Source organism: Embiotoca jacksoni, unplaced genomic scaffold, assembly GCF_022577435.1.
Source record: "Embiotoca jacksoni isolate LCO1_2020_lvr unplaced genomic scaffold, fEmbJac1.0.p SCAF_27, whole genome shotgun sequence".
In the NCBI taxonomy this organism is placed as follows: Eukaryota; Metazoa; Chordata; class Actinopteri; family Embiotocidae; genus Embiotoca; species Embiotoca jacksoni.
Genome location: NW_027185378.1, coordinates 5,023,906 through 5,050,716, shown reverse-complemented (window position 1 = coordinate 5,050,716; position 26,811 = coordinate 5,023,906). Strand labels below are relative to the sequence as shown.

At 39.9% G+C, this 26,811-nt stretch overlaps 1 protein-coding gene across 1 annotated transcript in view; it reads left to right on the top strand.

Annotated features, from left to right (window-relative positions):
* The first annotated feature begins 1,048 nt into the window (after positions 1–1,048).
* The window catches only part of kif6 (kinesin family member 6), a 58,271-nt gene continuing 32,508 nt past the window's right edge, over positions 1,049–26,811 (top strand). The window contains exons 1-10 of the mRNA XM_069160911.1: positions 1,049–1,168; positions 3,228–3,337; positions 4,445–4,519; positions 9,180–9,327; positions 9,573–9,682; positions 11,430–11,559; positions 18,188–18,394; positions 19,955–20,098; positions 20,539–20,625; positions 25,559–25,662. Of these exons, the coding sequence (XP_069017012.1) occupies positions 1,109–1,168; positions 3,228–3,337; positions 4,445–4,519; positions 9,180–9,327; positions 9,573–9,682; positions 11,430–11,559; positions 18,188–18,394; positions 19,955–20,098; positions 20,539–20,625; positions 25,559–25,662 (1,175 nt within the window). The 5' untranslated portion in view covers positions 1,049–1,108. The remainder of the gene's footprint in view (positions 1,169–3,227; positions 3,338–4,444; positions 4,520–9,179; positions 9,328–9,572; positions 9,683–11,429; positions 11,560–18,187; positions 18,395–19,954; positions 20,099–20,538; positions 20,626–25,558; positions 25,663–26,811) is intronic.

The window sequence follows — 26,811 nt, the reverse complement described above, 5'->3', positions numbered from 1 at the left end:
ACACAAGATAGATGGTGCGGTGTAAATCAAAGTGAATTTGTGCTCCTTAGGGAGTTTCTGACTCCTGGTTGTTCTTTTTCCCTGGTGGATTTACACCTGTCTTTTAAACCTCCGATAATACAAAATGGCATAAATAAAACTGGGAAAGTCATTTTCAACAGTCACATTAAACGTTTACCAGTAAAACTGCACATCGACAAGTGCCTTATGATAACGTGTGTGTGAGTTTGGGCCTGAATTGGCTGCTATCTTAAAAAAAAAAAGAAAACTCTACTGCATCCCATTGGGTATATACACTAGTGGCCCTTTTGGCTACACGTCATGGGCAAAACACACACAGGACAAAAATGCTGCTCTGTGGTCGATCTCGTTTCTCATTTTAACACTCCAGCTTCTCGAATCTTTCATTTCCAAAACACAGAATCTGATTTGTGGCAGATCAAAGCAGAGAGTTAAATGCTGTCATTTTCTGCTGCTTTCTGGTCGCATTTCTGTTTAATTTCGAGGGTTTTTCACGCGATGCAGTTATGTGATTAGACTTACCATTTCCTTTTCTAAAATATTGATTTATAACTGCCAATTCAGGCAGTTGTGGTTGCACATATTTGCATAGTGAGTAACAACCTATTGTGTGGGGAGTACCTACAGTGCTGAATAGGCTTCTGTCAATGGGCCCACTGTGTGAGTCATTGAACCTGTGGTGACCTTTTATCATTACAAAACAGACTCTTTGTGTCGGATAACAAACATCAGGAAAAAAAATAAAAAATAGAATAGCTATGGATTTAAAAAAATAAAAAAAATTGACAATGTGTTTCATACATTCATATGCACGTTCCTTCACACATATTCTTGAACATCTCTGAAACTGGTCGAGTCTATCAGAAAAGCTTTATTTCGCTCAGAGGAATCATCTTTATAGACGATCTTTGTCAGTGGAGGAGGGGGCGGGGCGGAGGAGGGGGGGGGAGCACCGTCACCTAGCAACCAGCGACAACAAACTACTGCACAGCGTCGCGTCGACATTAATGCTAAGGTTAGCCACCGAGCTACCCAGCTGTGAGGAAAACGAAGCAGACTTAAACAGTTTTGTTTTTCAAAAGGTACAATGGTGAAACAGACGATACTGATATTTGGTCGCATTAAACCCACTAAGAAAACCGTGGCGGTAAGTGAGTAACATTTAGTAAAACACAATAGAAAAAGTAATGCTAGATAACGTGTTTATTTAAGCTTTTTTTTTTTTTTTGGTGTTATTTTTATAGACCTCTCGGGAACCTGCTGGTTTATATTCCTATTAAACTACTTTCCCCCCCCAGTTTAGTGCTACATTTGATCCAGAAAGAAAAAGGCTTGAGCTGCAAAAAAGCACACCAGTTCCGGACATAACACTGAACAGTTGTGTTTGTTTGTTTGTTTGCTCGCACACCTTATCTTAATCTTTTTTTTAAAAAAACAATTTTCCCCAAGTGAGCAGTATATTGGCATGTGATCGCAGGAAAAGCCGGGGTGTGACATGAAGGACGGCTCCTTTCCACGAAGTGTCCCAGTAAATCATTCACGTGAACACGAATGCACAACGTGGAGCTGGTCCAGCTGATCGGGATGCAATCGTTAATGTCTTAAATGAATGGTCTTAATTACACCTGTGCTTTTCTTGCTGTGACTTGTTCAAATAGCTACTGTGCTGTCACTGACTCCATACAGCAGGCAACCTCAAATAAAACAATTTAAATAAATCACAGTAAGATGAAAGTACTTTATAGCTTACTTCGTCTCCTCGACTCTGTCCAGTTCAATTCAGTTCTTCTCTCCAATTGAATGTGTTTTGTTTGTCCTTGTTGTTGAAAAAGCTACTATTTTGTGCCTCTGTTCAATATGTTTATGTTCCTTTTTTGTTCTCGAACTACAGAACTATCGTGTGTTTTCCATTCAAGTAACGATGCAGTGACATCTCTATAATAAATAAGTATTGTGCAAAGAGCATCAAGCCTGTCAAGGTGAGACATGAAATGTTGGACTGAGTGTCCAGCTGTGATAAATTTCAACCAACTTGCTCGGGGATATTTTGCAATGAAGTACATGTGCACGCATGCTTGCTTGCTATGAAGACTCCTTTATTGGAAATGCATGTTAAAAAAAAGTCTATTCCCATCCAAAGCAACCATGGCGAAGTATTTTCTTCTCCCTAAAGCCCAGTTAATTATCGGGGCACAGCACCTAATGGAAAAAAAATAATCATATTACATTTAAGGGTTTTCTGTGGCTCTTTAGCTTTACCTGACTAAATCCACAAAAATAAAATGAGCGCAGCTTTCTCCTTGAGGCTTTTTATTTATTTATTTTTTAGGTTGGGCACCTGTTTGTGGAAAGACAAAAAACAGTGGTGGTCAGGAGGCAATTCTGCAGACAGGGTCACATTGAAAAACAATCCAATCATTTAGGTTTTATCTTTTATTCCTGAAACCCTGGGGACTTGTAATTGCATCAGTGTCCATTAGAAACATATGCCAGAACATATGTTGAAGCTCAAAGACAGAGGGTGGGGGTGTTTACATGGACCCAGCCAACCTCACTTTAAATGTTCTCCACACCGCTCAGCCTATATTGGTTTAATGTTCTGCAGTTTTTCTTGTCTCCCCTGAGGCATGGCTTTGGATCTGGTGAGCAGAGGTGAACTTGCAGAGCTTACGTATACACTGAACTTGTACACTCATCGTGATTGCTTGTTCGGTTCTATTGCTTTCCACAGGATATGTGCTCCATTAACTCCGTCTTTTCATTTTGGGGCTTGCAATACCCAAACCACACACGTCCGAATTTATATTTTAAAACCTTACATGATATATTGTCTTTGTGTTTTAGTTGGGCTGTATGTATGTTACCACATACACTAGCAGCACACAAACTGAAAAACATTAAGACTACTCTTTCAAAACAGCAGATGCCTTTGTGGCCACTCCACAAATTGTATGTTGTGGTAAATTAGCTGCATGTACTGTTAAGCCATCTACTGTCATTGTAGCCTGTGTAAGCATTGTTCCACTGTGGGACTGACTCTACTCTTTTTATATTTAATAATTTTTTTTACTGTTATTTTATTGCTTTTTATTATTTTATTATTATTTTTTTATTGCTTTCCTGTATGCTGCTGTAGCGAAACAATTTCCCCTTGGGGATTAATAAAGTAACTACCTAACCTAACCTCTTGTCTCTGACTCCCTCAGGTGTACTCCGTGGACAATGAGGAGCAGACAGGTGCTTCCCTGGAGTTTGTGGTGCCCAGGGACTCGGCTGATGGCTTTGTTAACAACAAGAGGGAATGCTACAAATTCAGGTGGAGTATCTGAGAGCTGTATTTGTGTGGATAAAACCTTCCCTCATTCCATTTCTTAAATCAGCCATCTAATTTGTCCTGAGTGGGGTTTTGGTAGGGTCTTTGAAGCTCACCATTATTATATTTTTCTATGTGCTAGTGGCTTTATATCTCTCTCTAATCGATTTTGTAGAATGGGGACTTTTATATCTACTCTTCTAAAATACCAAGGACAGAAGCTCTTCTTCCTGAGACTAATATCTGAGCTGTTCTTTTACAAGTAACAAAAGCTCATCGAGAGAAATGGAAATTAGATCAATAAGAATTATATGCATGCAGCAGTAGGTGTGCCATTATAATAAAGTAATAGTAAAATTAGCACTCTTCAGTGAGAGAAGAACATAAGAATGGCATCCTCTTACGTTAAGCTAAAATATGGAAAAGCAGAAATATGGCAAAGGATCTCGTCATCTATTGGTTTGAATTATCCCCAAGCTCAAATCTGCAAGAGTGGTAGAATTGTAAAAAAAAAGAAAAAAAGACAGCCTTAATAAAGACAATGTACAGAATTTAAGCTCTCGATAACTTTTTACCATGAATAATTCATCTGCCAGTCATGTCAGTGAAGAGCCAGAACATCTGTTCAATACTGGTAGTGAACGCTGCAGCTTTATATACCCTCTGGGCACGGCCCATGCCACGCTTCCAAGCCCTAAATTCACAGTTAGGGAGTCAGACAGCAGTGGACACAGAGCCCTTGAAAACCACAAAGTCTTTTAATAGCCTGCGGAGGTTCCCTTGTGCCCTTATAGAAATAACATTTCCACATTTAACAGTCTTCATGGGCGGATTCCTCTAACATCTCTCTCATCTTTCTGTGGGATAAAACATGATGGTTTGAGACTGCTTTAAAAACCAGAATGACTAAACTCCTCATCCACTTGGGAAATTGAATACTTACTACATTTTGTGCTTATTCAGTTTTGCTGTGGGTAAATGAACTGAGCCGTGGATTTTTAAGTTAAACCAACAACATATATTTTTACCCAATGTCATGGTAATGAATTAAATAATAGACTGTTCTGTTTATTATGCCGTTACATCTTTGTTCTTCTCCCTTTTCTCTAGGTTCCAAAAAGTGTTTGATCTAGCAGTCAAACAAGAGGAGATTTTTGAAAACATTGCCAAACCAGTTGCAGACAGGTAAAAATCTTACAGACGTTATATGACGAATGTGTTTGTACTGATGTCAAGTAATTATTTAAACTTGTTTTGCGCCCACCTTCGATCATTAAGTTTCCAACCTCACAAATCACAAATTTCAAAAGTTATAACCGATCGATCACCTGTGCTCAGCAGTGTTCGTCCATCCACTCTGAGGGTCAGGGCCACACAGGCTTTAGCGAGTCTTGTTGACAGGAAGCCAGTAAAGCTCAGCCTTCTTTAAAATGGAAATGGAGGGTGTCTGTGATTTTTGGCACACTTGACATACTTCAACCACTAAGCGGACAGAGCTGGCAGGCAAGATGGCACACAGTGCCATCTTGAGTGCGAGAACATTCTGAAGCCACAACACAGAGCTATACTATGTGCTGCAGCTGCTCATTCACTTGAAACTGCTGTGTCATCTGTCATGTAGTGGGAACCACACGCAATAGACAAACCTGTTGAAAAACGTGGTCCGCAAGATCAATACGTCAATTCATTTAATCAGTTCTGTTCAATAGAATAGGGGATTCACTGAACCTATTTAAAATGTTAATCATATTTGCAATATTAATATGCCAATCAGACCAGTTTGAATAGTTAAGCGCAAGTGGAAAAAAAAACATGTTTCATTCAATATTAATATACAATAATAGACTACACCACAGTCAATTTGACACTTTTCAGTCTGGAAAGGTAATAACTGATGGTTGCTGTGATGTACGATGATTTAAGGAAGCCAATTTCATTTGGCAACAGTGTAATTATCCGGTTTTTGTATAAGATGACAGCTTTTACTGATGTTTAAAAAAACAAAATAAATGTGCCAGGATTTGCAACAAAAGCAGCCATTGTTGCAAAGGAGGTAAACAGGCAGGGAACAACGCATGCATACAACTCAGGAGGTAAATGGAAGCATTCTAGTTACAGCAGCTCAATCTTGCACCCAGTGCAAAGCAGAGCCATCTCAACCTTTCTTTGCTAGTTTGAGACTGACACGGTTGTCATTTTTTTTCTGTCCGGCGTCCACAATTTTTAAATAACCAATGCACTTTTACCCATCTGACCTCCCATTTCCGTGTCGGTCTTAAAATGAGGTGTGGTCAGTTTCATTGTTGGTGGATTGTTACATTGAGGCAGCTGAAAGCGATTGTGCAATTGACCAGCAAAAACCTGTTTCGTAGCATGTGCCTGCATAAGAGGGTGCAGAACATCCTTACAGACACATTTTGTGGATTATGACTAAAAGAAAGTGAAAGATTATTATTGTGTGAAATAATCTGCGCTTGAACAGATGTGTTACTTCCGTGCAGGTGTGTTCTGTCCAGCCACAGCAAATCCATCGAGATGCTTTTTTTTTTTCATCTCCCACTGTGCAGAATTGTACCTTAACAATGAAATTGAGTTTGCTGCTCCTCTAAGATACCGCTCAACCCAATTTTCACTCCATTTGAACAAAAGGTAACTCCTGTCTGTGCCTGACAGAGTTTGACTTATCTCCCGGTCTGGACTGGCTCCAAAAAAGGAAAACAGTCAACAAGAGAGAGAATTTCCTTGGAATTTCCTGTGATCATACGTTGGTTGTGCCATTGTTATGTGAACGAGGTTCTTCCTCTCCTTCTCTTCGCCAAACCTCCCTTCTCAGTTTCGCCCTGCTATCTCAACTATCCGCCCATCGTCATCTTAGTCACAACAGCAGCTATTTGTGGAATCCCACAAGCGCTTTGTGTTATCTTTGCTATTCGGAGATTCATAAACAACACTTGGTTGACTAAGAACTCGGATGTATTTGACCTGACTCATAAGGGTTCACTGTCTTGGGTATTAGGTTGCTCTGAACATCAGGTTAATACGTTACAGTCACAACCTGGCCGTGTCTTGCCCTATTAATTTAGCATCTTTTAGTCTTTAACATGAGTATAATGTAGTCTAGAGAAGACTAGTCCTCCTGTCTAGCCCTGACATTCGGTCTCCCCAGTTAAGCCTTTTTTAGTCCACTGAATTTCCTGCAAAATGATCATTTACTCACATAATGTTCATTATTAACACATGAAAGCCCTGATGTTTCAGATGAAAACTTTAGTTAGAAGTTTAAATCCTATCTTACCTCTGTGACTAAAACACAGGAGCAAATGGAGGGAATCATTCTGTGTATTCAACCCCATTTCCTATTTGAATATGTTGCCCCTGAAAAAGAGTCACAGGAGGAGCCCAGGATTGAGGCCTTACACTTCTTCTAAAGGGTACTGACTTTGATTATGAAAGGTATTTTAGCTGGGACTGACATGACTGCGCTATGTGACACCCAGTTGGCATGCTGATAACTATTTCGCTTAAATTGACATTGACATTAATTTACAGTTACAGAAGCACAAGTGGTCACAGTTATTCGCAAATACAATCCGTTTGGAAACATTCAGCTTTAGTCAGAAGTTACTTTAAATTGTAATACTTTTGCTGTCACTGCACTTAAACTCATGCGCACAGATGCCTATCCCCTGAACTAGCAATAACTGTCAGGTTGTTGTTTTGATTGGTCCTCTGTCATACTTGGCACACTTCAAGTTTAGCCAGAAGCTCTAATTCGTTTACTTGCACACAAGTCTCTGTCTCTGCTGTGGTGTAACCCAAACCAGTCATTTCAACTCTAACACAGTAGTTTAAAAACAAACCAGCATTAATAGCTCCAGGAGAGGAGGGCCGGAGTAATGATGTCGGGCTGGCAGGGCAAAACTCTCTATCTGCATTGTAATCCCATTTCAGAGGACTGTGAAACCTGCAGCCAAGGTTCAAAGAAGAATGGAGTCTGTTTAGTTTTTTCCTTATCCGTAATACTCCAAATGATTGAACACACAGCTTCTCATAAAAGCAACAGGAAGGACAAGAATCGTTTGAACGATGAGTTGCCAATCTCCAGGAAAGCTGAGGTGTAAACAGGAACAAGCATTGGGAAACACCCAAGCCTCAGTGGCAGTGCCCAGGCCTCATCATTAGTACTGACATTGAGCTAAACACTGAGCTAGTGTCTTTTCTCGCCGCTGCCAATCACTGCCGTGACTCAGCCTAGATTAAATGGATGCCCAATGGTCGTCCGACTCAGACTAACCAACCACCGCTCTCATGAGTGGATGCAGTGTTTTATATATACTGACATGCAGCTTTTTCCCTTACCCTTACTCATGCAGGGTGTGGAATTGTACAGCACACAGGAAAGGAAACCCACACACTGCTCAAATACCGGGTCGGCAATACCATTAGAATAAGCGAAGGGCTTACGTTTGTTTATAATTCATCTGAAAAATATAGTGTAAAGATATCCTTTTCCTTGCAATTGGCGAGTCAAAGAACAGAGTTTATCCACACCTTTGATCCAGGCTCATGTGTCAGAGGCCCCTCTGTTATTTTACTATTGCTTGCTGGTTTATTTCCAAGACTATAAGACAGACATTTTTTTTTTATTTTTTTTTAATACCTTTATAAGGTACCTCATACCATATGAGTTCCACAATTTAGAAAATGAATTTAATTCAAACAGAACTAGATACCATTGGTTTCCATGGCCCTGGGCATATACAGAAAGACAGTTGTGTGCCAAACCAAAATTTACCGGACCCTGCCTTGTTCAGCCCTTTCTGTCACTCACACTCCGAGACATTCCGCCTTTACCGGCAGATGACTGTCGCCATAGCAGCTCTCTACTCACTGCCATACTTTCCTGTGGATTTAAAATGTCAGATTCAATTCCCTTTGACTCTTGGTGTCTGCTTAGGAATATGTGAGCATGAAGTGACACTTATAAAGGGATGTATCATGCACATTGCAAGTCATAACAAGTTCATGTCATTAAAGATGTGTTTTTAAGGAAAATAGTGGTTAAACAATTTGGTATTGTGGTCTTTGGTTGCATATTTTAAAACTAGTTCAAAATTAGCACTGGAGCAAACAAAGACTATGTGTGCTCTCATCTGTTCGTATGTTTCTCATGGACTTACAGTACATAAACCTGATTCAAGAACATATACTGCATTTGTAAAAGGTGCTTGCCCTGCTACCTGTGGTCTACTGGGCAGTGAGAATACATGATCTGTGAGAATAATACCAGAAAAGAAAATGAGTAATTTCAGTGCAATCATGTATTGTATCTCCTGATCACTTCCTTGTATCAAAAATAAGTGAAAAATAAGTAATATGCAGTGTCAGTTCTTTTTGTCCTTGCTATTATCATAGACTTTACTGTCTGTTCTTGGTGTGCATGAGCTAGTGGCTATTTAACTGTATGAATTGGCACATACCCTAATCTTTGAACTAATTTATTCCAACAAACCTTCATAATGATTGTGGCATTATTTGAAGTGTAAAGGCTCTGCATAAGGAGCTTGTGAGATGGTATGCAACAGGAAGACCGCAAGTCATCATAAAACAAGTCCTGGAATGAGATGGATAAAATAGATATTTTAAATAGTGCGAGGTTCCTTTACAGAAAAGTACTTCTACTTTGAAAGATCTTGTAAATATAGATTATATGTATGTTACTGTTAAAAAATGCTTGCCTGTATATAAACAAATCATAAAGTCAGTTAAATTGGATTACTTACCGACGCTATACTGTGATTATCAAGTGTTCAGGGCATTCTTAATCTTTTGTGTGACTTTGCAGTGTGTTGGCTGGCTATAACGGCACCATATTTGCATATGGGCAGACGGGCAGTGGGAAGACTTTTACCATCACAGGAGGGGCCGAGCGTTACAGTGATCGTGGAATTATTCCTCGCACACTTTCCTACCTGTACGAACGCGTCAGCCAGGTCAGCACAATGTCATCTGCCTGTTTTTTTTAGTAATTTGATTGATACTTCACCCACACACATTGATTAATACAAGACAAAAGTCAATGAGAATATCATTCATAGCATCATTCATTTTCCTGTCCTGTAAAGCACCTCCTTTTTTGTTATTTTTGTTATTTTGCTTCTTTTAAATATGAAAAATACTGTGATTTCCAACTTTCAGCATCTAGTCCAAATTTGAATCATATATTTTTGTTCCACAGGACAGCAGCATGGTTTACACCACGCACATCTCCTACCTGGAGATCTACAATGACATGGGATATGACCTTCTGGATTCCCGACACGAAGCCTCTCGACTAGAGGACCTACCGTTAGTGTACTTTTTCATAGCTTTTGCTGTGCTTTTATGCTTTTGCAAGTGACCACAGCTCGGGTTGTGTTGTGTATGCTGTGTATGTGTCGTGTATTGTGTACGTTTCACCTTGAAGGCACGCACCCAGGAATGTTAAATACACTTATTTTAAAGTTGTAAAGACCAATAACCGCTGGGTTCATTATTCTCCTAAACACTTGTGGTTTGAGCTGAGCCTTACTCCTGACCAGCCATTTCTCAGCCTGGCTCAGAGTCACTGTGGTGGAATATGGAGACTCTAGCATTTACCATCCCACTATGAACTGCCAACTGACATAATGGGACTGTGGGACAGCAATTGATGTGGTCAACCTGGTGGCAGACTCCAACACTCGAGTTGAGAGCAAGAGAGTCATGTGGGGAAATAGTTTTTCATAGCTGGTCACTGCAGTTGGTCGGAGGAAAATTATTTTTTGTGTCATTCTGCCTCTTGTTCTTAGTTGTTCCTTCATGTGTTTTGTTGCTTCCCTTTGTGTCTTTGTGACTGCCTCTCTTTCTCACTGTTCATCCTTTTTCATCCTGCTTCATTTTTTTTGCTACTTTTTGCCCGTCTTTCTTTATAATTATAAATTCCATCTGTCTAGAGGTTTGTCTGACTATGATGTTGTTTTGCCTGTTTTTGTCACACTCAATTCTTATTCATCTTAAAGCAGGACGTGACATTGTCTTGGTACATCATTTTGGTGTCTGTCCTGTCATTTCATGTTCCAGTTCCACTTAAGTTTCTTCTTTCCTTTCAGTGAAGATCCAGCTCAAGATTTAGATACCCACAAATCACAGTCCTCTGGAAATAGACAGTGCCTGTTGATAACCATACTGTGGCCACACTTGCTGATTCAAGGAGAAGCTGTGGCACTGACAAATTTCTCTTTGACTGCTGGGCTGCTTTTCTCTTCCACTGCCTGCAGTACCTTTTCTCTTCTTTCTCACAGGAATGCCATTTCTTCTTGTTTATTTGTGTGTATTTTTTTTTTTATTCTCTCCATGGATACATTATTTCCATCATTCAGTCAACGTTCTGCCCTCTTAATCCCTAAGTCTTACCTTAAGTTATTCAATGTCTATGTCATTTTTTTGTAAAAAGACAATAATCAAATTATACTTACGGTTGGCCTGACTGTTTAGGAAAATAACTCCAGCCAGCAGACAGCTTCTAATCACAGTAAGATTACTACTGTTTTATCAAACTATCTTAATTACCTACACATGTTGACATAATTATCTACATGTGTTCTCCAGTCATTCCACACTCTTTGACATGTCAGTAGGCACGCTGCCACAACCCTGGTGGCTGGATGGAAATAATGCGGTAAGATCATAGTCACTTCAACCCCAAATGTTAAAGCTCCCTGTTGTTGTTCCAGAGTCCCTGGTGTGGGCAGGAACCAATCACCTGTTTGTTAGTAAAAGCAAACCTTATCTGTTAACAAGTTATGAACCCCCAATTTGTCAAACTGGGTCACAGCCCACACTGACCTGCGTACGTGGTTGTTTGGAGTCAGAGCTAAGCAACACAATGGGAGGGGAAAAAGATGACACAACTGACACAGTTTGTTTTTCATACTTGCTTCAGCGTTGGATTATTTTGGTTTTGAGTGGCGTTTCCTTCTTTGTCATTTTTAATCACTATTGCAAGTTCATTTTGAGTGAAACTTTGTTGGAATTTCCTTTATTAAAGTTTTTTTTTATTTTTTTTATTTTTTAGAAAAGTAATGATAATGGAGGATACAGAGCAGAACATCCACCTCAGGAACTTATCCCTGCAGCAGTCAGCAAATGAAGAGGAGGCTCTGAATCTACTCTTCCTGGGTGACACCAATCGAATGATTGCAGAGGTAAGAAAAGCATAACGCAGGTTTCCATAAGGGTTCTTCATATTTCATAGGTTCAGGCTAGATTGGATTGGCTGCAGGGATGCGCTACGCTGCTGTGATTGGTTGTTTTCCTGTCATGCTGATGATGCTCTGGGCATTCAGAAAGGTGTTGCAATAGTATTAGTTTTTGTCAAACTGCTTTGCTGCTAACTGCTAGTCTAAATAAGTATCAAAAACCTACAAATTATGATTTTACACTCTTGACTGAAATCATGAATGGTTTCAGCTGATCTGTGTACCCACCTAATAAAAACCTATAGCCAACTCAATGCATTAGTGTGGACTATTTAATATACTGCAACACATACAATTTGATACAATAGTTTGTATTTTGAGTGACAATTCTTTAATCAAGAAAACTATCGCATGAAAACACACCACCATTTTTGCACCATTTTGTTCATCAGCTGCTTTATAGTTTACCCAGCAAGTTACTGTACGGACAAATTGCAATTTCTCTTACAAAAAAAGAAACAAACCTACTGCTTGTCGACGCACTTGCAACAGAGTTTTTATAATTCTCAACGTCGAACAATAATATTTAAAGATGCCCTGGCTCAGGAGGACAGAGGGCTGTTGAATATTACATGCACTCAACAGTATGGATCCCAGGCACAGCACAGGATTTACAAAGAATTATTATGTTTGCGTTTTCTTCCCATCCAAACTACCACCAACTTTCTTGATAGCAGAACTGTATAGACTCTTTCAATTTACTGTGCTGCTGTGCGGCACAGATTTATTTTGCAGCGTGCAGGACTTAAAACAATGCAAACTGGTTTGAAATTGTGTCTGACTTTGCCGGCGTCGCAGGACATCACCATGTCACGCCATTAAAACTTTGTAAGACAAAGGTGGCCACAGTTTTCAGAGTTAGGCACTGCAGTTGTTCTCCTCCCGCTGCTGGAACCACCCCAGTAATGACAGAACTTTGCTGTAATTGGCTTAAGGCTTAGCTGACATGTTTGTTTTCATTCTAAGAACTTCAGATCCGTAGGTTTTCTCCTTTTTGTTTTGTCCTTGCAATTTGTTGCTCAATTGTTTTGATAGTACTGTTACGTCTATGGCTCTCAATAAAACAGAGACACTAATGTTATCCCTCTAGAAGTGTTGCTCAATCAGATATTCCAGTTGTGACTACATATTGAGAGATATTGAGGGTCACATTCTCTTTTTTTTTTAAATAAAAAAGACAGAACTGCTGTTTTTCCACAATGAGTTGTGTGAACAAACCGCTGCTGTGACGCAGGTGCACTGACTTCCCCAAATGTGCCGGCATGTTGCTTTTGCAATTTTACAATGCAACAAGTGTTCTGTTTCTCTATTAGTCTTTACATATGCACAGGCCCAAAATGCAGCATGCTACTAAAAGAAAAACAGGACGCCAAAAGAAAACAAATTTGTGAGCTCACTGACACCACAGGAAGTAGAAATAATTAGACCTGACAGCCAAAGTTTTATATTCCACCTGGATGGTGGAGTCGTACCGATCCATGAATTGAGTGTGGAAAGCCGAATACTTCTCACCCTCAACTGTCACCATTATGGCTACGAAGTAGAAAGGGAAGGACCACTACTTATTTTCAAACTGCTGCGGCCAAGGAAGCTGCGACTGTTGATGAACGCCGCACCATACAAATACAAGTTATGCACATTCAAACAAAAGTTGTTTTTTTTCAAGAATTACTATACTGATTGAAGCCGTCAGTATGTTTATTGTGTGCATGAAACACGGCACAAAACCACGTTCACATATTACGGTGAAGTAGTCAAACAAAGCCAGATATGTTTGCAAGTGGTGCATTCAGATGTTCAGTTACTTTGAGTACGTGCTGAGTGGGAGTGTGCTATTTGAGACAATATCACCATGTTGAAACTCACACACTACACGAGTTCATAAGAAGGATTGTATTCAAAAGTGCTACTGACCACTCTAAAAGTAAATGGCAAACAAGGTATGTTTTTCTCCACAAATGCAACTATGCATTCTAAAAGCTACCTTAAGACCCTCCTAAAATATTATTTTGGTCCCCTGTGGTCCCTTTTACCATGTTTTGTTTTTTTCTCAGTAAAACCAAGCATTCTCTCTGTAATTTCTGTTTATGTTGTGGTGTTTTTTTTATTCTACACTCAGACGCCCAGACTCCCCACGCTGATGAGACATGTGGTAGGTCAGCTATTGCTTTGCAACCTGAGGTTAGGAGCAAAGGGATGATCTCACCTTGTTTACCACCGTTGCTAGTTTGTAAGTGAATAACAGACAGTAAAAGTGAACATGATAATCAGGATAATCAGAGACTTACATTTTATTTTTGATGAGGAATTTGCAGTCAATTTTTGATGTGGCTGCGATTCTTCCATGAAACAAAACCATTGCAAGAACCATGGTAATTTTGGGATCGCACATAGAGGTTTGCTGCAACTCTGAAATTAGTTTAGTAATTATTTTTCCCGTAGCTATTTTAATGTAAAAGCGTGTCTACCGAGTAATACACGTATGTCTCTGAACTTAGACAATTACCAAACTATAGCATTTGTTTAGCATTCTACCCGAACACATCCAGTGGGGATGTACATTGCCAAACTTTCAATGGGTTGCACAGTGCAGCAGGGATTCCCCAGCAGAGTCCACCCACACAGAGACTTTTGTTGACTTGTCCTCTCTGGGACTTCTTCGCAACAGGGTTTCTCTTGAGCTCAAGCAAACAAAGAACAATCAACAGCATCAATTTATCACTGCCAGTATCATCCAAGAAGTCCTTGCTCCGACACAGACTTCCCATAAAGAAAACAGGAATGCTTTCTTTCTCTTGCTCCCAGCCATGTGGACAAAAGATGACACATCCTTTCACGGCGCACTCAGCAGACCATGAGCTCACTCCCTTTGAGACTTGGCAATCCCCTTCCACAGTTTTATTGGACAGGAAATAAAATACATCTTCTCAACTCCTCACCCTTCCTTCAACTTCATCAGGAAACGTTTTCTCTTATCTGGTCTTTTTTCTGCTTCTCTGTGTACTCCTCGTCACATGAATGCATGACCTGGGCTTCTCTCCTCTTTCTACATTCTAACGGTCTCCTGAACTTACGATGTTGAGTAGGGAGCATAGCAGGTAGTCCACATTTTAACTTCACTCCTCATGTTTTGAAAGAGCAATCACTAAATGTTTTAGCACCAGATTGCCTTTTTCAGCTGATCCACTGCGGCTCCACTGCACTGTGTGTGGTCAGTGTGTGGTGCATGTTAGAGCAACATGTGGTCAATTTAGAACACACACGAGTAAAACAAAAGTGACTCCAGTGAGATTAAATTGTCCAGTTGTTTTATCACAACCAAAACATATTTTGATGTTCCTGAGTGGACTATTTCCTCTGTGAACTTGTACATTAACATTTAGATAAACTGTGCATCTTGTACTTGATGTGCCCTTGCCTGTGTTGCTTTTAGGCTTCAAAGTTATTCTAGGACTCCTAAAAAAAAGTCATATCATCAATGGTAATATTAAATTAAATAAATATGGTGCACTTCAAACGCACATCTCGTGTGCCGTCACGCCTTTTGCGCAAGAGGTGGCTTCCGACTTGCCGCTCAACCATAAAGGCTTCATTGATGGGGTACTTTTATGATGGTTGTCTTTTTGGCAGGCTCTCCCATCCCTCCAGCGAACCTCTCTGTTAGAGTGACCATTAGGTTCTTGGTCTCTTACTGTGAGTGTGTGTATATGTTGAAAGTAAATATGCAGGGCTCTGCAGTGCGAGATATTTCACTTGAGATGTGCAAACTGAAAAATTTTTTATTTAGGTGCAGAATGTGCTTTTGAAGATTATAACCTACCATACTCTTTTGTTGTTAATTTAATGTATCAAGAAGTTTCATTCTTAAATGTGAGCAGAATGTGAAGCGGTTACTTAACCTAAAGTCTTCAGCTACTTAGTACTGGTTGCAGGTCCATATGTCTGATGGTCCCCTTAAAAAAATAGCCCAAAATTTCTGTTTGTTTAAAACTCCCCATTTTTACTCACATGCAAAACTCATAGTATTTCCTGCTGCTTACAATAAAAAATGAATAAAAGCCGATGGCCGCAAGAACAGGGCTCTCCCTATAAACGTGAATATCATTGAATGAGTGCGTGATGAAGTTACACCGAGCTACTTTCCATGGCCAAATGCTGGGTCTTCCAATGTATATTTCAAATTAAAAGCCCTCATTTAAAAGTGAAAGCTCTAGCCTTTCAGCCGTGTACAAATCCTGTAATAGGAAACATCGGCTTTTGTGTATAGTAGCCATTGACCGATTTGTGATTTTAGTATTGTGTGCTTTTGCACAGATATGAGTCCCTTACGCACATGCATAGATACAAACACACAGAGTAAAAAATAAAAAAATAAAGAACTATTGCAAAACCAATGTCTATATTAAAAAAAAAAAAAAAGACTCTTAAATGATTAAAAAAAAAAACGTTCAAATATTTTAAACATAATAAATGTAGTATTTAGTTTGCCATCCTTTAATTTGTAGAATTATTTAACAGTGTTTGGACATGGAAACAACCAGTTCCTGTCATAGCTGAGGTGAAAGGTTCCTCAATGTATAAGCCAGCAAAGCTTTTAGTTCATCAGATCCCATAAGTGTGCTATGGGCTTCTGATCAGGGCTATGGAAGAGCCATTTTTGGACTATGATTTTCTCCTTGGAAAATCCTTCTTTTAACAGGTGTCGGTATGCTTTGGATCCTTATTCTGCTGAGAGTTAATCTATGAATTTGATCAAAGAACATAAACGGCCCCATTTAGTCCCCATCTCCATGCTTTGCTGTTCTCTTAGTGCAGTCTAGTTGATGCTCTTCCTCTGGCTTTCTTGCCATCTCAAAATAGCACACTCTCCCAAAGCTACTGATTCTTTGAATGTCATGTTGAAAATTGAACCCATAATCATCATTTGTATTTCAAATGGTCTCTTAACTGAGTTTGTATCTGGTCATGTTTGTTGATCGATCCTTGCTGTTTGTGTTCTCTGTCATGTGTGATCCATTTTTGAACCTTTTGAAAATGCCCATATTTGGAGGATGGAACATTGAGTGTTTTGCTAATATGATGTTTTCTGTTTGTTTGTGCAAACAAACAATGCTTGACCTTTTCTTTGACCTCACTTCACTTGTTTTTGCCACTTTTGCCATTGTGGAAATGTAAAGTCAGTTACCCGTAAGTGCCATTAGAAGAGTAATTACAGGTTAATTACATTAACAAAGGTCATGTTCCACCAACTTTAACCATCATTACTTGTTCAAATACTTTATTGCGACCATTGAGAGGGATATGTTCATGCTTTTCAAAGCTATTTTATTTGGCAGAAAACAGTGTTTTTCTATGCAAACTACAAACCTCAGAAAGGGTTTTGTTGAAAAATCAACAACATTATATTCACACTTTTCAGAAGTTTGGATTTTTTTATTTTTTTTATATTAAAACCCACTTAAACCAGTTCATGCTAAGGCTATCAAAAGTATGTACACCACCTGTCATGTGGTCAGATTTGTCAGCTGTTTTACTGCAAACGTAAAATAAGTACACTTTTGTTTTGCTGTTGGTTTGTGTGAACAAAACTTAGACAAATTGTATATTTTAGCTTGGTTACTTTATCCCTAACCTTGACCCTTATATAAGCCTATTAGGTACAGTATGTGGTCCCTTGCCAACATCTAAGGGCTGCCTCATATTACTTTCAAGGATACCTGATGTTGCAAACCTGGACTTGTGTAGAGTGAAGGGAATTTGGACAGAGGAAAGAGATGACAGCAGCAGGTTAAGAAAGTGAAAGATCTGTCATGAGCTGTCATGAACCTAACAAGCAGGTGTTGGCACATTTATGCCGACAACAAGTCAGGGTCAGAGTGAATGACCTGGAATGTCTATAATGACGTTTTCAAGCAGAGAGAAAAAGTGAGTCATGTGGAATTGATCTTAGATCAATGACAATTCAACAAAAGGAAAAGAATCTCATCCAGGATCAGAAGATAATCCAAGCCCAGATACTTACCCATATATGATCAGGATAACCCCTTCTTTCTAATTATTTGCTATTTACAAATACCATCATGTGTTTAAGCTGCTAAGCAAAGCGGTCGGTACTATGTCAGTAATAGTCCATTTTCCCCAGGTTGCTCTGTCAGCGGGGACCCCATGAGTAACCCATCCTCTTCGAAAACTTGTTTGTGCAGTGACTCATATTCTATTTCTGTCTCCTCCTGACTTCTGCTGTTCCAGTGACCATCTGAAAATCAACCTCAGATTTTGTAAAGCCGCCACCATCTGTTTACTGCTCATTGGCTACACATGGTGTAGCTTTGATCTTCAAACAGTGGGAGCAAGAAAATATAGGAATCAAAGGAAACATGTTTTTTGTTGTTTGAATATGAAAAGCACCGCTGATGGAGAACAAAAATTCACCCCCTTCTTTTTGTTTTTGCTTCGACATTGTGTGCCAGCGTTTCCACATTCGATATACTCTCACACAAACCTAACTGCAACAACACTGCAGAGTTTTCCGAATGTTCTCTTATCACTCTCTTCTTCTTGTTGTCATTTTCAGACTCCTATGAACCGGGCCTCCACTCGTTCCCACTGTATTTTCACTGTGCACTTATGCAGGCGCGAGCCCGGCTCAGCCACACTGCAGCGATCCAAGCTCCACCTGGTGGACCTGGCTGGATCGGACAGAGTCAGCAAGACTGGTCTAAATGGGCAGCTGCTCACTGAGGCCAAGTATATCAACCGCTCCCTCCACTTCTTGGAGCAGGTAGCTACCTTTAAAACATTTTTTTTAATCTATTTAAACTAATATAGTGTTGGAAGAGTATAAAATTGAAATAAAAAGTATTTTATTTTAAACAATGAAAACATCTGGTCACAAAATATGTATTTTTTAGTGTTTGAGTCATTTATTGTAAATCAATGTCATACTTTCCACCAGGAGAACAAATGAACACATATGGAATTATGTAGTAAGAAAAAAATAGTAAGTAGCCATTGTTTGCGCTGATGACACCTTTGCACACTATTGGCAATATCTTGATCAGCTTCATGAGTTTGCAACCTGGAATGGTTTTCAGTTTACAAATGAGCCCTTTCAAACGTTAACTGGTGGAATTTCTTGCCTTCTTTGAGACCATTAGTTGTGTGTGTTTCAAATTAGTGTTGGTAAACAGCAAATAGCCCTATTCTACTGTAATTTGTATGATGGCAACAACAACTTATGGCAAGAACCACTCAGCTCAGTAGGACACAAGTCTCTTCACATGCAGAAAACATCAAACATTTCATTGCACCTGTCTCCGATGAGGACATCCCCAGGAAAGGAAGACCAAGACTTCCCTCTGCTGCAGAGTTCATTGAAGTTACCAGCATTAGAAATGAACAGTTAAAGAAATATTTTTTTCGTCATCAGACGACGTGGCAACACCCGTTTAGTGCATTCAATACATCAAATGTCATCCAACCTGACTTCTATAAAAGAACAAAAAAACGATCCCTTTGTTGGCACCTCAGATTAGAGCCCACATCAGTGTTTCCCAGAGTTCAAGCAGCAGATACATCTCAACATCAACTGTTAGGAGGAGACTGTGTGAGTCGTCATGGTCAAAATGCTGTAAAGAAACCAAAAGACCAAGGAGCAGAAGAACAGAACTGTTTGGACCAACAAACAGGAGTAATGGAAATCAGACCAGTGAAAATTTTAACTTTGGTCTGACGAGTCAAAATTTGAGACTTTTGATTCCAGCCTCTATGTCATTGTGAGACACAGAGAAGGTGTGGTTCCCACTGAGAGGCATGGAGAAGGAGCTGTGATGGAGTGGGGGGGACTTTGATGTTGGAGATTTATGCGTAATTCAAAGCAACACAACCAGAATGGCAACCACAGCGTTCTGCAGTGACACGCCATCCCATCTGGTTTGAGCTTAGTGGGACAATCAATTGATTTTCAACAGAACAAAGAGCCACAACACACCGCCAGGCTTTGTAAGGGCCAAACAGCAGCGAGAGTGAGTGTGGCATCAGATGACCTGGCCTCTTCAGTCACCTGATCTAAACATAAGTGAGATGGTTTGGGATGTGTTGGACGACAGAGTGATGAAGCAGCAGCCAACAAGTGCTAAGTTTATCTGGGATCTCCCTCGAGATTATCGGAAAACCATTCCAGGTGACGACATTGTGAAGATTTACACAGCTATTATCAATGCAAAAAGGGGTTACTCTGAATAATCTAACATGTTGCCTTTGTTGTTTCTTCTTACATAAATCCTAATAGTACTGTATGTTTGTTTTCTATGTCAATTATTGTCCTTGCTCTCTTCCTCAGGTGATTATAGCATTGTCAGAGAAGACTCGCTCACATATTCCTTACAGAAACTCCATGTTAACATCTGTGCTGAGGGACAGCCTTGGGGGCAACTGCATGACCACCATGATCGCCACGATGGCAATTGACAAAAGGAATCTTGATGTAAGTGTGGGCACTCCAATGCCATGTTCAGACACAATATTCTGTTAGATTGCCAAAACAAAATTAGGATAAACAAGGTCTTTGAGTGAATTAATTACTTGAGTGAATTCATTAATTATTAGTTACAGATCCTTTGCCCTTGCTGGTTTGCTCAGTCAGAAGAGAATATTATATGATTTTCTGAGAACTCGTCTGGAATGCCACAAAATACCAATACTTTCTTACATTTTTAAGACATTGAATACTTTCATCAGAGTATATTCTGCTTCCAAAAAAAATCAATAAAAACAAAACCAAAAAAAAGTGTAGATAATGAAAATGTTGTACCTTTGTTGAGTTCACTTGAGCAAATGACTAAATCATGGAAACATTTCAGAGTAATGGTTTTCTCTGTCCCCTACAGAGAAACATTGACATATTTGTATAACTGTTTTCTTCAGGAGTCCATCTCTACATGCCGCTTTGCTCAGCGTGTGGCTCTCATCAAGAACGAGCCGATATTGAACGAAGAACTGGATCCTGCCTTGGTGAGACAGCCAGACACTCACAGCACTTCACCAGTCACTACAAATACCATCTCTCAGCCACACAGTCACACCACAGAAGTATGACTTAATGTGCTGTCGCATGATGGCCAGACCTTTGCTTCCAAACCTTAAATTGATCAACAAATGGACTGCAGTGAGAATCCAGCTTCAAGATATAACTAAGTATAACCCACAATGTGCTTAAGTGTCCTCTTCAGGTTTCCAATACCGAATTCGTTTTTCCAGTGTGACACATTCTGAAAGAAGCCGTTTTTCTCCATCAACACACGGACGCCCGCCCGTGTTGTGATATTATTTAGACTGCTCATGGGTCCTGTTTGCATTCTCTCTCCGTCTTGTTTACATGCTGTCATTTCTGTTATGGCATATTTTTTCCCAACACTTCAGAGCCTCTTAAAGAAAGCATCCAGCTGCAGACCGGTGTGTATATACTTTATGTCCTTACACACATTCATGCAACGAAGCACAAATTGTGCACATGTGACCACACAGCGCCCTTACTGCCCAAATGTAGATCTGAGGACAACGTGCAACATTTAAAAAAAAAAAAAGCATGGGCAGTCTGATTACCTTCAGTATTTATATTTGTATCTATGTACAGTACTTGGTTACATTTTTATTTAACTTAGTGAGAGAGGAGTAGAGGTTGTCTCTGAATCCTTCCAATATAAAAGAAACATTCTAATATATGTGGTCACTAAAGCCACGGAGCAGTTTTTTTTTAAATACATAATAGACCACTTAGCAAAATTACATTTTATCTGCCTTTTATTACATATTAGGAAGTCACATCAGAGATTGCAAAATCAGTTTAGCCAAATCTACCCTGGACAATGATTTCTCTCCTTCACTCTCTTTACAAAACTTCTCACACCTTCTCCTGTTGTAGTGTGCCAGGAAGCAGACCTAGTCAGTGTTTAAAGGCCCCCTAGGGGGCTATACTGTAGTAAGTCATCACAGCTATTTCTACTTCCTCTGCCCCCAACCGATCTGCCTCAGAATCTACTGCTACTGTATTACTGCTACTAAGACTTGGCTGGCCACTTGCAAACCCTACAGAGGTATTTTTAAGAGAGTCTGCGGCCGGCCCAGTAATTGTGACAGTGTCTGGCTGCTCCCAACTGGGTCCAGCACAGTTACAGCTCCAAGCAAACCCAAACTCCATGGGCAATCTTCTTGTCTCTGTTTATGGATTTTTCGTGTGTTTTTCATTTTCTTTGCCCCTGTCTCTCCGTCCCTCCCTCAATTTCTCCCTGCCTTTGGAAAAATGCAAAGCCAGCAGTGTAGTTTGCAGATTAGAATGATGTCATTTATTGTGGTATGGAGTGACACTCCCACTCCCAATTTTTATCTTGCCCTGTTGGAAGGCCCAATGTTGTTTGGACTTGCTGTTGATTGATTTGAAACCTGCAGTTTTCACCATTGTGTCTGGTACATTATTCAGATCATGCACTGTATCAGTAGTCCTTTACTGTAGCTTACAGGCTACTAAATGCACTTTAAAGCCTGAACAGCAGGAAACCGGCCAGACCAGACAAAACATTTAACACATCACTCATAGACAGGGAAAGAATGAGGTGTTGAAAGTGACCTTGACCAAAATGAAGTCAGCCACAGTGACCGCACCATATAAGGCTGGCTCTGTTAGTTCCTGTCAGATCACAAAGGTCAGTTTTAATCCGTCATTTAGACCAGACTCATCTGGGTCTGATTCATCAGTGGAGATTGTCAACAGTTTTTTGGACCCAACAAGATACTTCCTCACCTCACTGCTGCATTTATTGCATGTACTTAAGCAAAACGTAGTGCTTACTTTGAATTGAGGTGAGTAGCCATACAAGTTCTTTCTGTACATCGTTCAGGGGCCAAAACGTTGAGGTTAACTGCATAACTTTGTAATCCTCTGAATACCTAAAGACTCCAGTCACAAATATACTAATAGTGTCTGTTTTGAAGGGACAGCTCTTATTAGCACAAACCTGTGAATCAAACAGAAGCCTGTTTATCGCCAACCAGAGAGACATGTTTGGGAAGTGGGTGTGAAAATTCCTGCCGTGGATGCTCTCCCTGAGTCCCTCATCTGTCTGGTTAAAGTGGCTGGTATTAATTAGGAGGGAGCTGTGTTTGCAAGTGTAGTGGTGCAGCGAAGTGCAGTGCTGCTTGCCTTCATCTGCAATATCTAAAATAGTGGCACGCCATACATAGAACTCAGCCCATGTGTTATCATTTTGTTCTGGAGGATAAAAACTCTGCCCACATCTAGGTGTAATGGGAAACTATGCCTCCTCTGCGTTCATAAAAAAGCCCGTAATAGCAGCATGTTTGTGAGTGACATACTGGATAATACTGCATTTAAAATGTAACCTGTGGTTATATTGCAGTGCTTACAGTTTACTGTGGGTGGTTTTCTGCACAGGACAAGAGAAAGGAGTATAATTTAAAGTTAGGGATTGTTAGTACAAGTCAGATTAATGTTTCAGAGTTAAAGTTAATTGCATAACATGTCTGTCAGCAGGTAGATAGTAACAGACATATATGTAGAGAAAGAGAATCAATGTACATGTCAGGTTTAATATGTAAAATGTTTTTTTTCTATCCTTGTGATAACAGTCCTTTGCATTGTTGTGCTGGCATGGGTTTTGATAGGTTTTGCTGACATCATCAATCACATGGACTGAGTCATTTCTTATTCAGAGTGTATGGAAGCCTGCTGTGGTGCTGTGGTGCCAGTGTGGGCTTTGGCACTCTGAAATAGACTGCATGATTCCGCTGACCAACAACCGGCGGTCAGCTTCTGAGGATGCAGCTGGGAGAATTACATCAGACCATGGGTTCCAAAAAAGAGATACAGGGAGCGGCTCTGGTGGGGAATGGTCAGCAACGATATTCAATGTTAAAACATACGATATGGGGTGGATTTAGGGTGAACTTTTCATTTAGCTAAGTGGCACCCTCCCAAAACCACACAACAGGTCTGTTTCTTCTCAGGAGCATCTTGATTTGACAGTGTCTGCATGCATGACCGGTTTTGGCTTTCCAGTTCGAAGATGTCTGCTAGAAATAACAGTGCTTCGCTAGTGTTAGATCCCTCGGTGTGACCTTTGACTTTCATTTAGTTTTCTGACCTTTGCAACTTGGTGTCAGGAGTATTGCTTCAAAACTTTGACCCACAGTTTTAGTTATTTTTTCTTTTTTTTGTGCCGTGTGTGGTCAAATCCGATGACATTTAAGTGGGATTTATACAAAAGAAAGAGGTGGGTCATGTGAGAAAAAGAACAATTGCCACTTGTATTATTAGGCGGTTTAGTTTGTTGTTTCACGGTGTGATTTGTGTAGAATTTGTATTATAACTGGTCTGGCTTTCTTTTCACCATCCACTGATTTTGGTATTGGCCTCTTTCCCCTACTATTAACATGTATAAAGGGTTTTTCTCCTTTTGGATTGGGTTCTCATTTTCAAAGGATTTGGCAAATATGTGAAATGCCCAGTCAACATCTTGAAAAACTATCTTTTGGTTTTATTTGGCCAGTCAGTTAGTATGCTTTTTTTTTTTTTTTTTTTTAAATGTATGTGGCCACATTCAAAATAGCCCTTCTAGTTAAAGTCATGGCACACTGCTGGTAACTGTTGGACTATAAGGGCACAAGTGGGCTCACCTTTATCCTCTTGCTCCCATCGTGGACAGGGGATTTGGGTTTTAATCCCATTGAACAGGTCTGTTGAATGAGCAACAAATTGAATATGAAAAGCTCTTTTAGTGATGTGTAGAACTCTTACAGGTATTTAACATAAATAACGGCATTACTATAAGCAAGTGATACATTTCTTTGACGAATCAACATTTTCAAACAAGTAACATTTGACCCTTTTTTTTCTGCTAGCCAATCGTTTACTGATTTAAACAGACAGCTGACCAATCAGCCAATCAAACTCTACACATTTCATTAATAAATACACCAAGCTGACATGGCACTGTCCCATCAGGGGAGCTAATAATGCCAAAATCAATTCTTTATGGCTACTTCTACACACCCAGGATGCCGTTTCATCTACTACCTGAACACGCTAACCTTGTAGGTGTTGGGCAGCTAGATGCCATTTAACCCGGTCCTCAACTGACATGAGGCTACTTAAATTGACTTCTCTGGACATGAACCCTTTCAGCAAGGAAAAAGACAGAACCACATAGGTATCTCCAAAAAGAAAAGATGACATACTGTATGTGTTGTGTTTGTGTGTCATTGATCCTTTTTAATCAAAGAATCTCAAACGTGGTTGTACACAGATTAAGAAACATATTGCTGTCAGCATTAATCAGTGGAATCATTCCTTATGCTGTTAATCAAAGCACATTTCTTTCTCTGTCATATCTCTTCTTGAATCATGATTTTTGACATTTATATGCATTCCGACTCTTTCTTCCAGAAATGGCAATCTAAGTACTGATTTAAGAAGTTGAGTCTGAATTTGGTCAGATAATTTGCTTTTTTATACGTATATATAGCAACCTGACCCGGACTGCGGTTACATACCGTAACCAGCTCTGTTGGCTCCGAGTGCAAGACCTTTACCGAACACGCGTGAACAGACAGTAGCAGAGGGTTTTATGTGTTCTTTTTTTTAACCAATGCTATTTTATGTTTTGGTTCCTGCATTTTCTTATTTGAGTTTCCAGTTGTCTGGATCCACTAAAGTTTGCCTTCAAAAAGCCTCAGCAAGATAAACCGCAAGATCTTTTTCAGCAGGATTGTCTCATCAGTTGGCAGCAGTGAAATAGTGTCTGTCTGCATGCAGCTTGTGCGTCTGTCTTTGTTTAGTACTGTTCTTGCAAATGCGTGGATTTTTACATGTGTGTGTGTGTGTTCGCATGCACACAGTAGACATCTGACCTTGCTTTTTTGTGTATTTCAGCTGATAGCACGTTTGAAAAGGGAAGTCCTGTCATTGAAGGAGGAGCTGGCCATGGTGACAGGAGAGCAGAAAGAAGACCGACTAACTGTGGAGGAGATCCAGACGTATGTCGCCTTTTAATTCCTCGTCCGTCCCCTATTCCTTCCCTAGAGTACCTCCATAACTTATGCTGTTGGCTTTGCATCGATGCTGTGTTGGACCCTCAGTTACTAAGTTTCCCAGGACTCTGTCTTAGTCAGGACTGGTTTATTTCGGCTGGTTTACTCAAGTGGCAGTCAGGCCAGAGGTCCCACAGAGGACTTGGCATCCCCCACCCCCAGTGTTGATGTATTTCCCGTGCCTTGGCCCCCTCAGTTCGCCTTTTTATGATTTCCCCTCCACCCAGGTGATTATCCTTGATTTCCCCGTGTTTGTGGTCAAACTCACACTGGGAACCTTTTACGATGTCTATTGTGACCACATTCACTGGACATGCTGACTTTTTGTTGCTGTTTGCCCTCCAGTTTATGCCTTGACTCAACCCTTGTGCTGATTGATTGCACATGCACATATCCTGGTTTATTTGGTGTCACAATTGTAAATGCCCCAACATCCTCAAGCGTGCTTTTTTTTTTTTTTTTTTTTTTTTTTTTTAAATACAGCATCAGTACATTTCCACATAAGCTAAAGTCTTATTATTTTTTTCTAAATGCAATGTTAATTTGCTACATTTGCTGCATTACAGACCAACTCACACTGGAACAACTTTTTGGAAACTGTCACATTCTGGTGTTTAACAGATGATGCTTTTTTTTTCTTTTTCAAATTATTGTACGAGGCATCAAAGGGCTTTCTTTAGAATCAAACTTTGTGTCATCAAAACCATTGATGTCCAGCAGGGCCCTGAAACATGACCACTCCGTTTGTTTTAAATCCTTCATCATGTAAACCTAGCGTGTTTTTATGTAACAGAAAATAAAAACCGCACATTGTCGTGCCTACATTGGATCCGTCTGGACGGTTTCCTCCTCGTCTTTTCCAGCGGTCGCTTCCAAATTTCAAAGAACCAATGTTTGAACAATCATTTAGTGATAGTTTATCAACAGGCCAGCCCGGTAAAGCTGGAACACACGTCTTAGTAAATAGTTTTCTTTGACCAGACCCGCATTTTAAACTGCTCAAATGTAGATCTTAACTGTTTGAGTGCCTGTTGAGCAAGTGTGATGGCAAAGGTTTTTACATGAAATATGAGATGGGTGTAAGCTTTGGTGGGT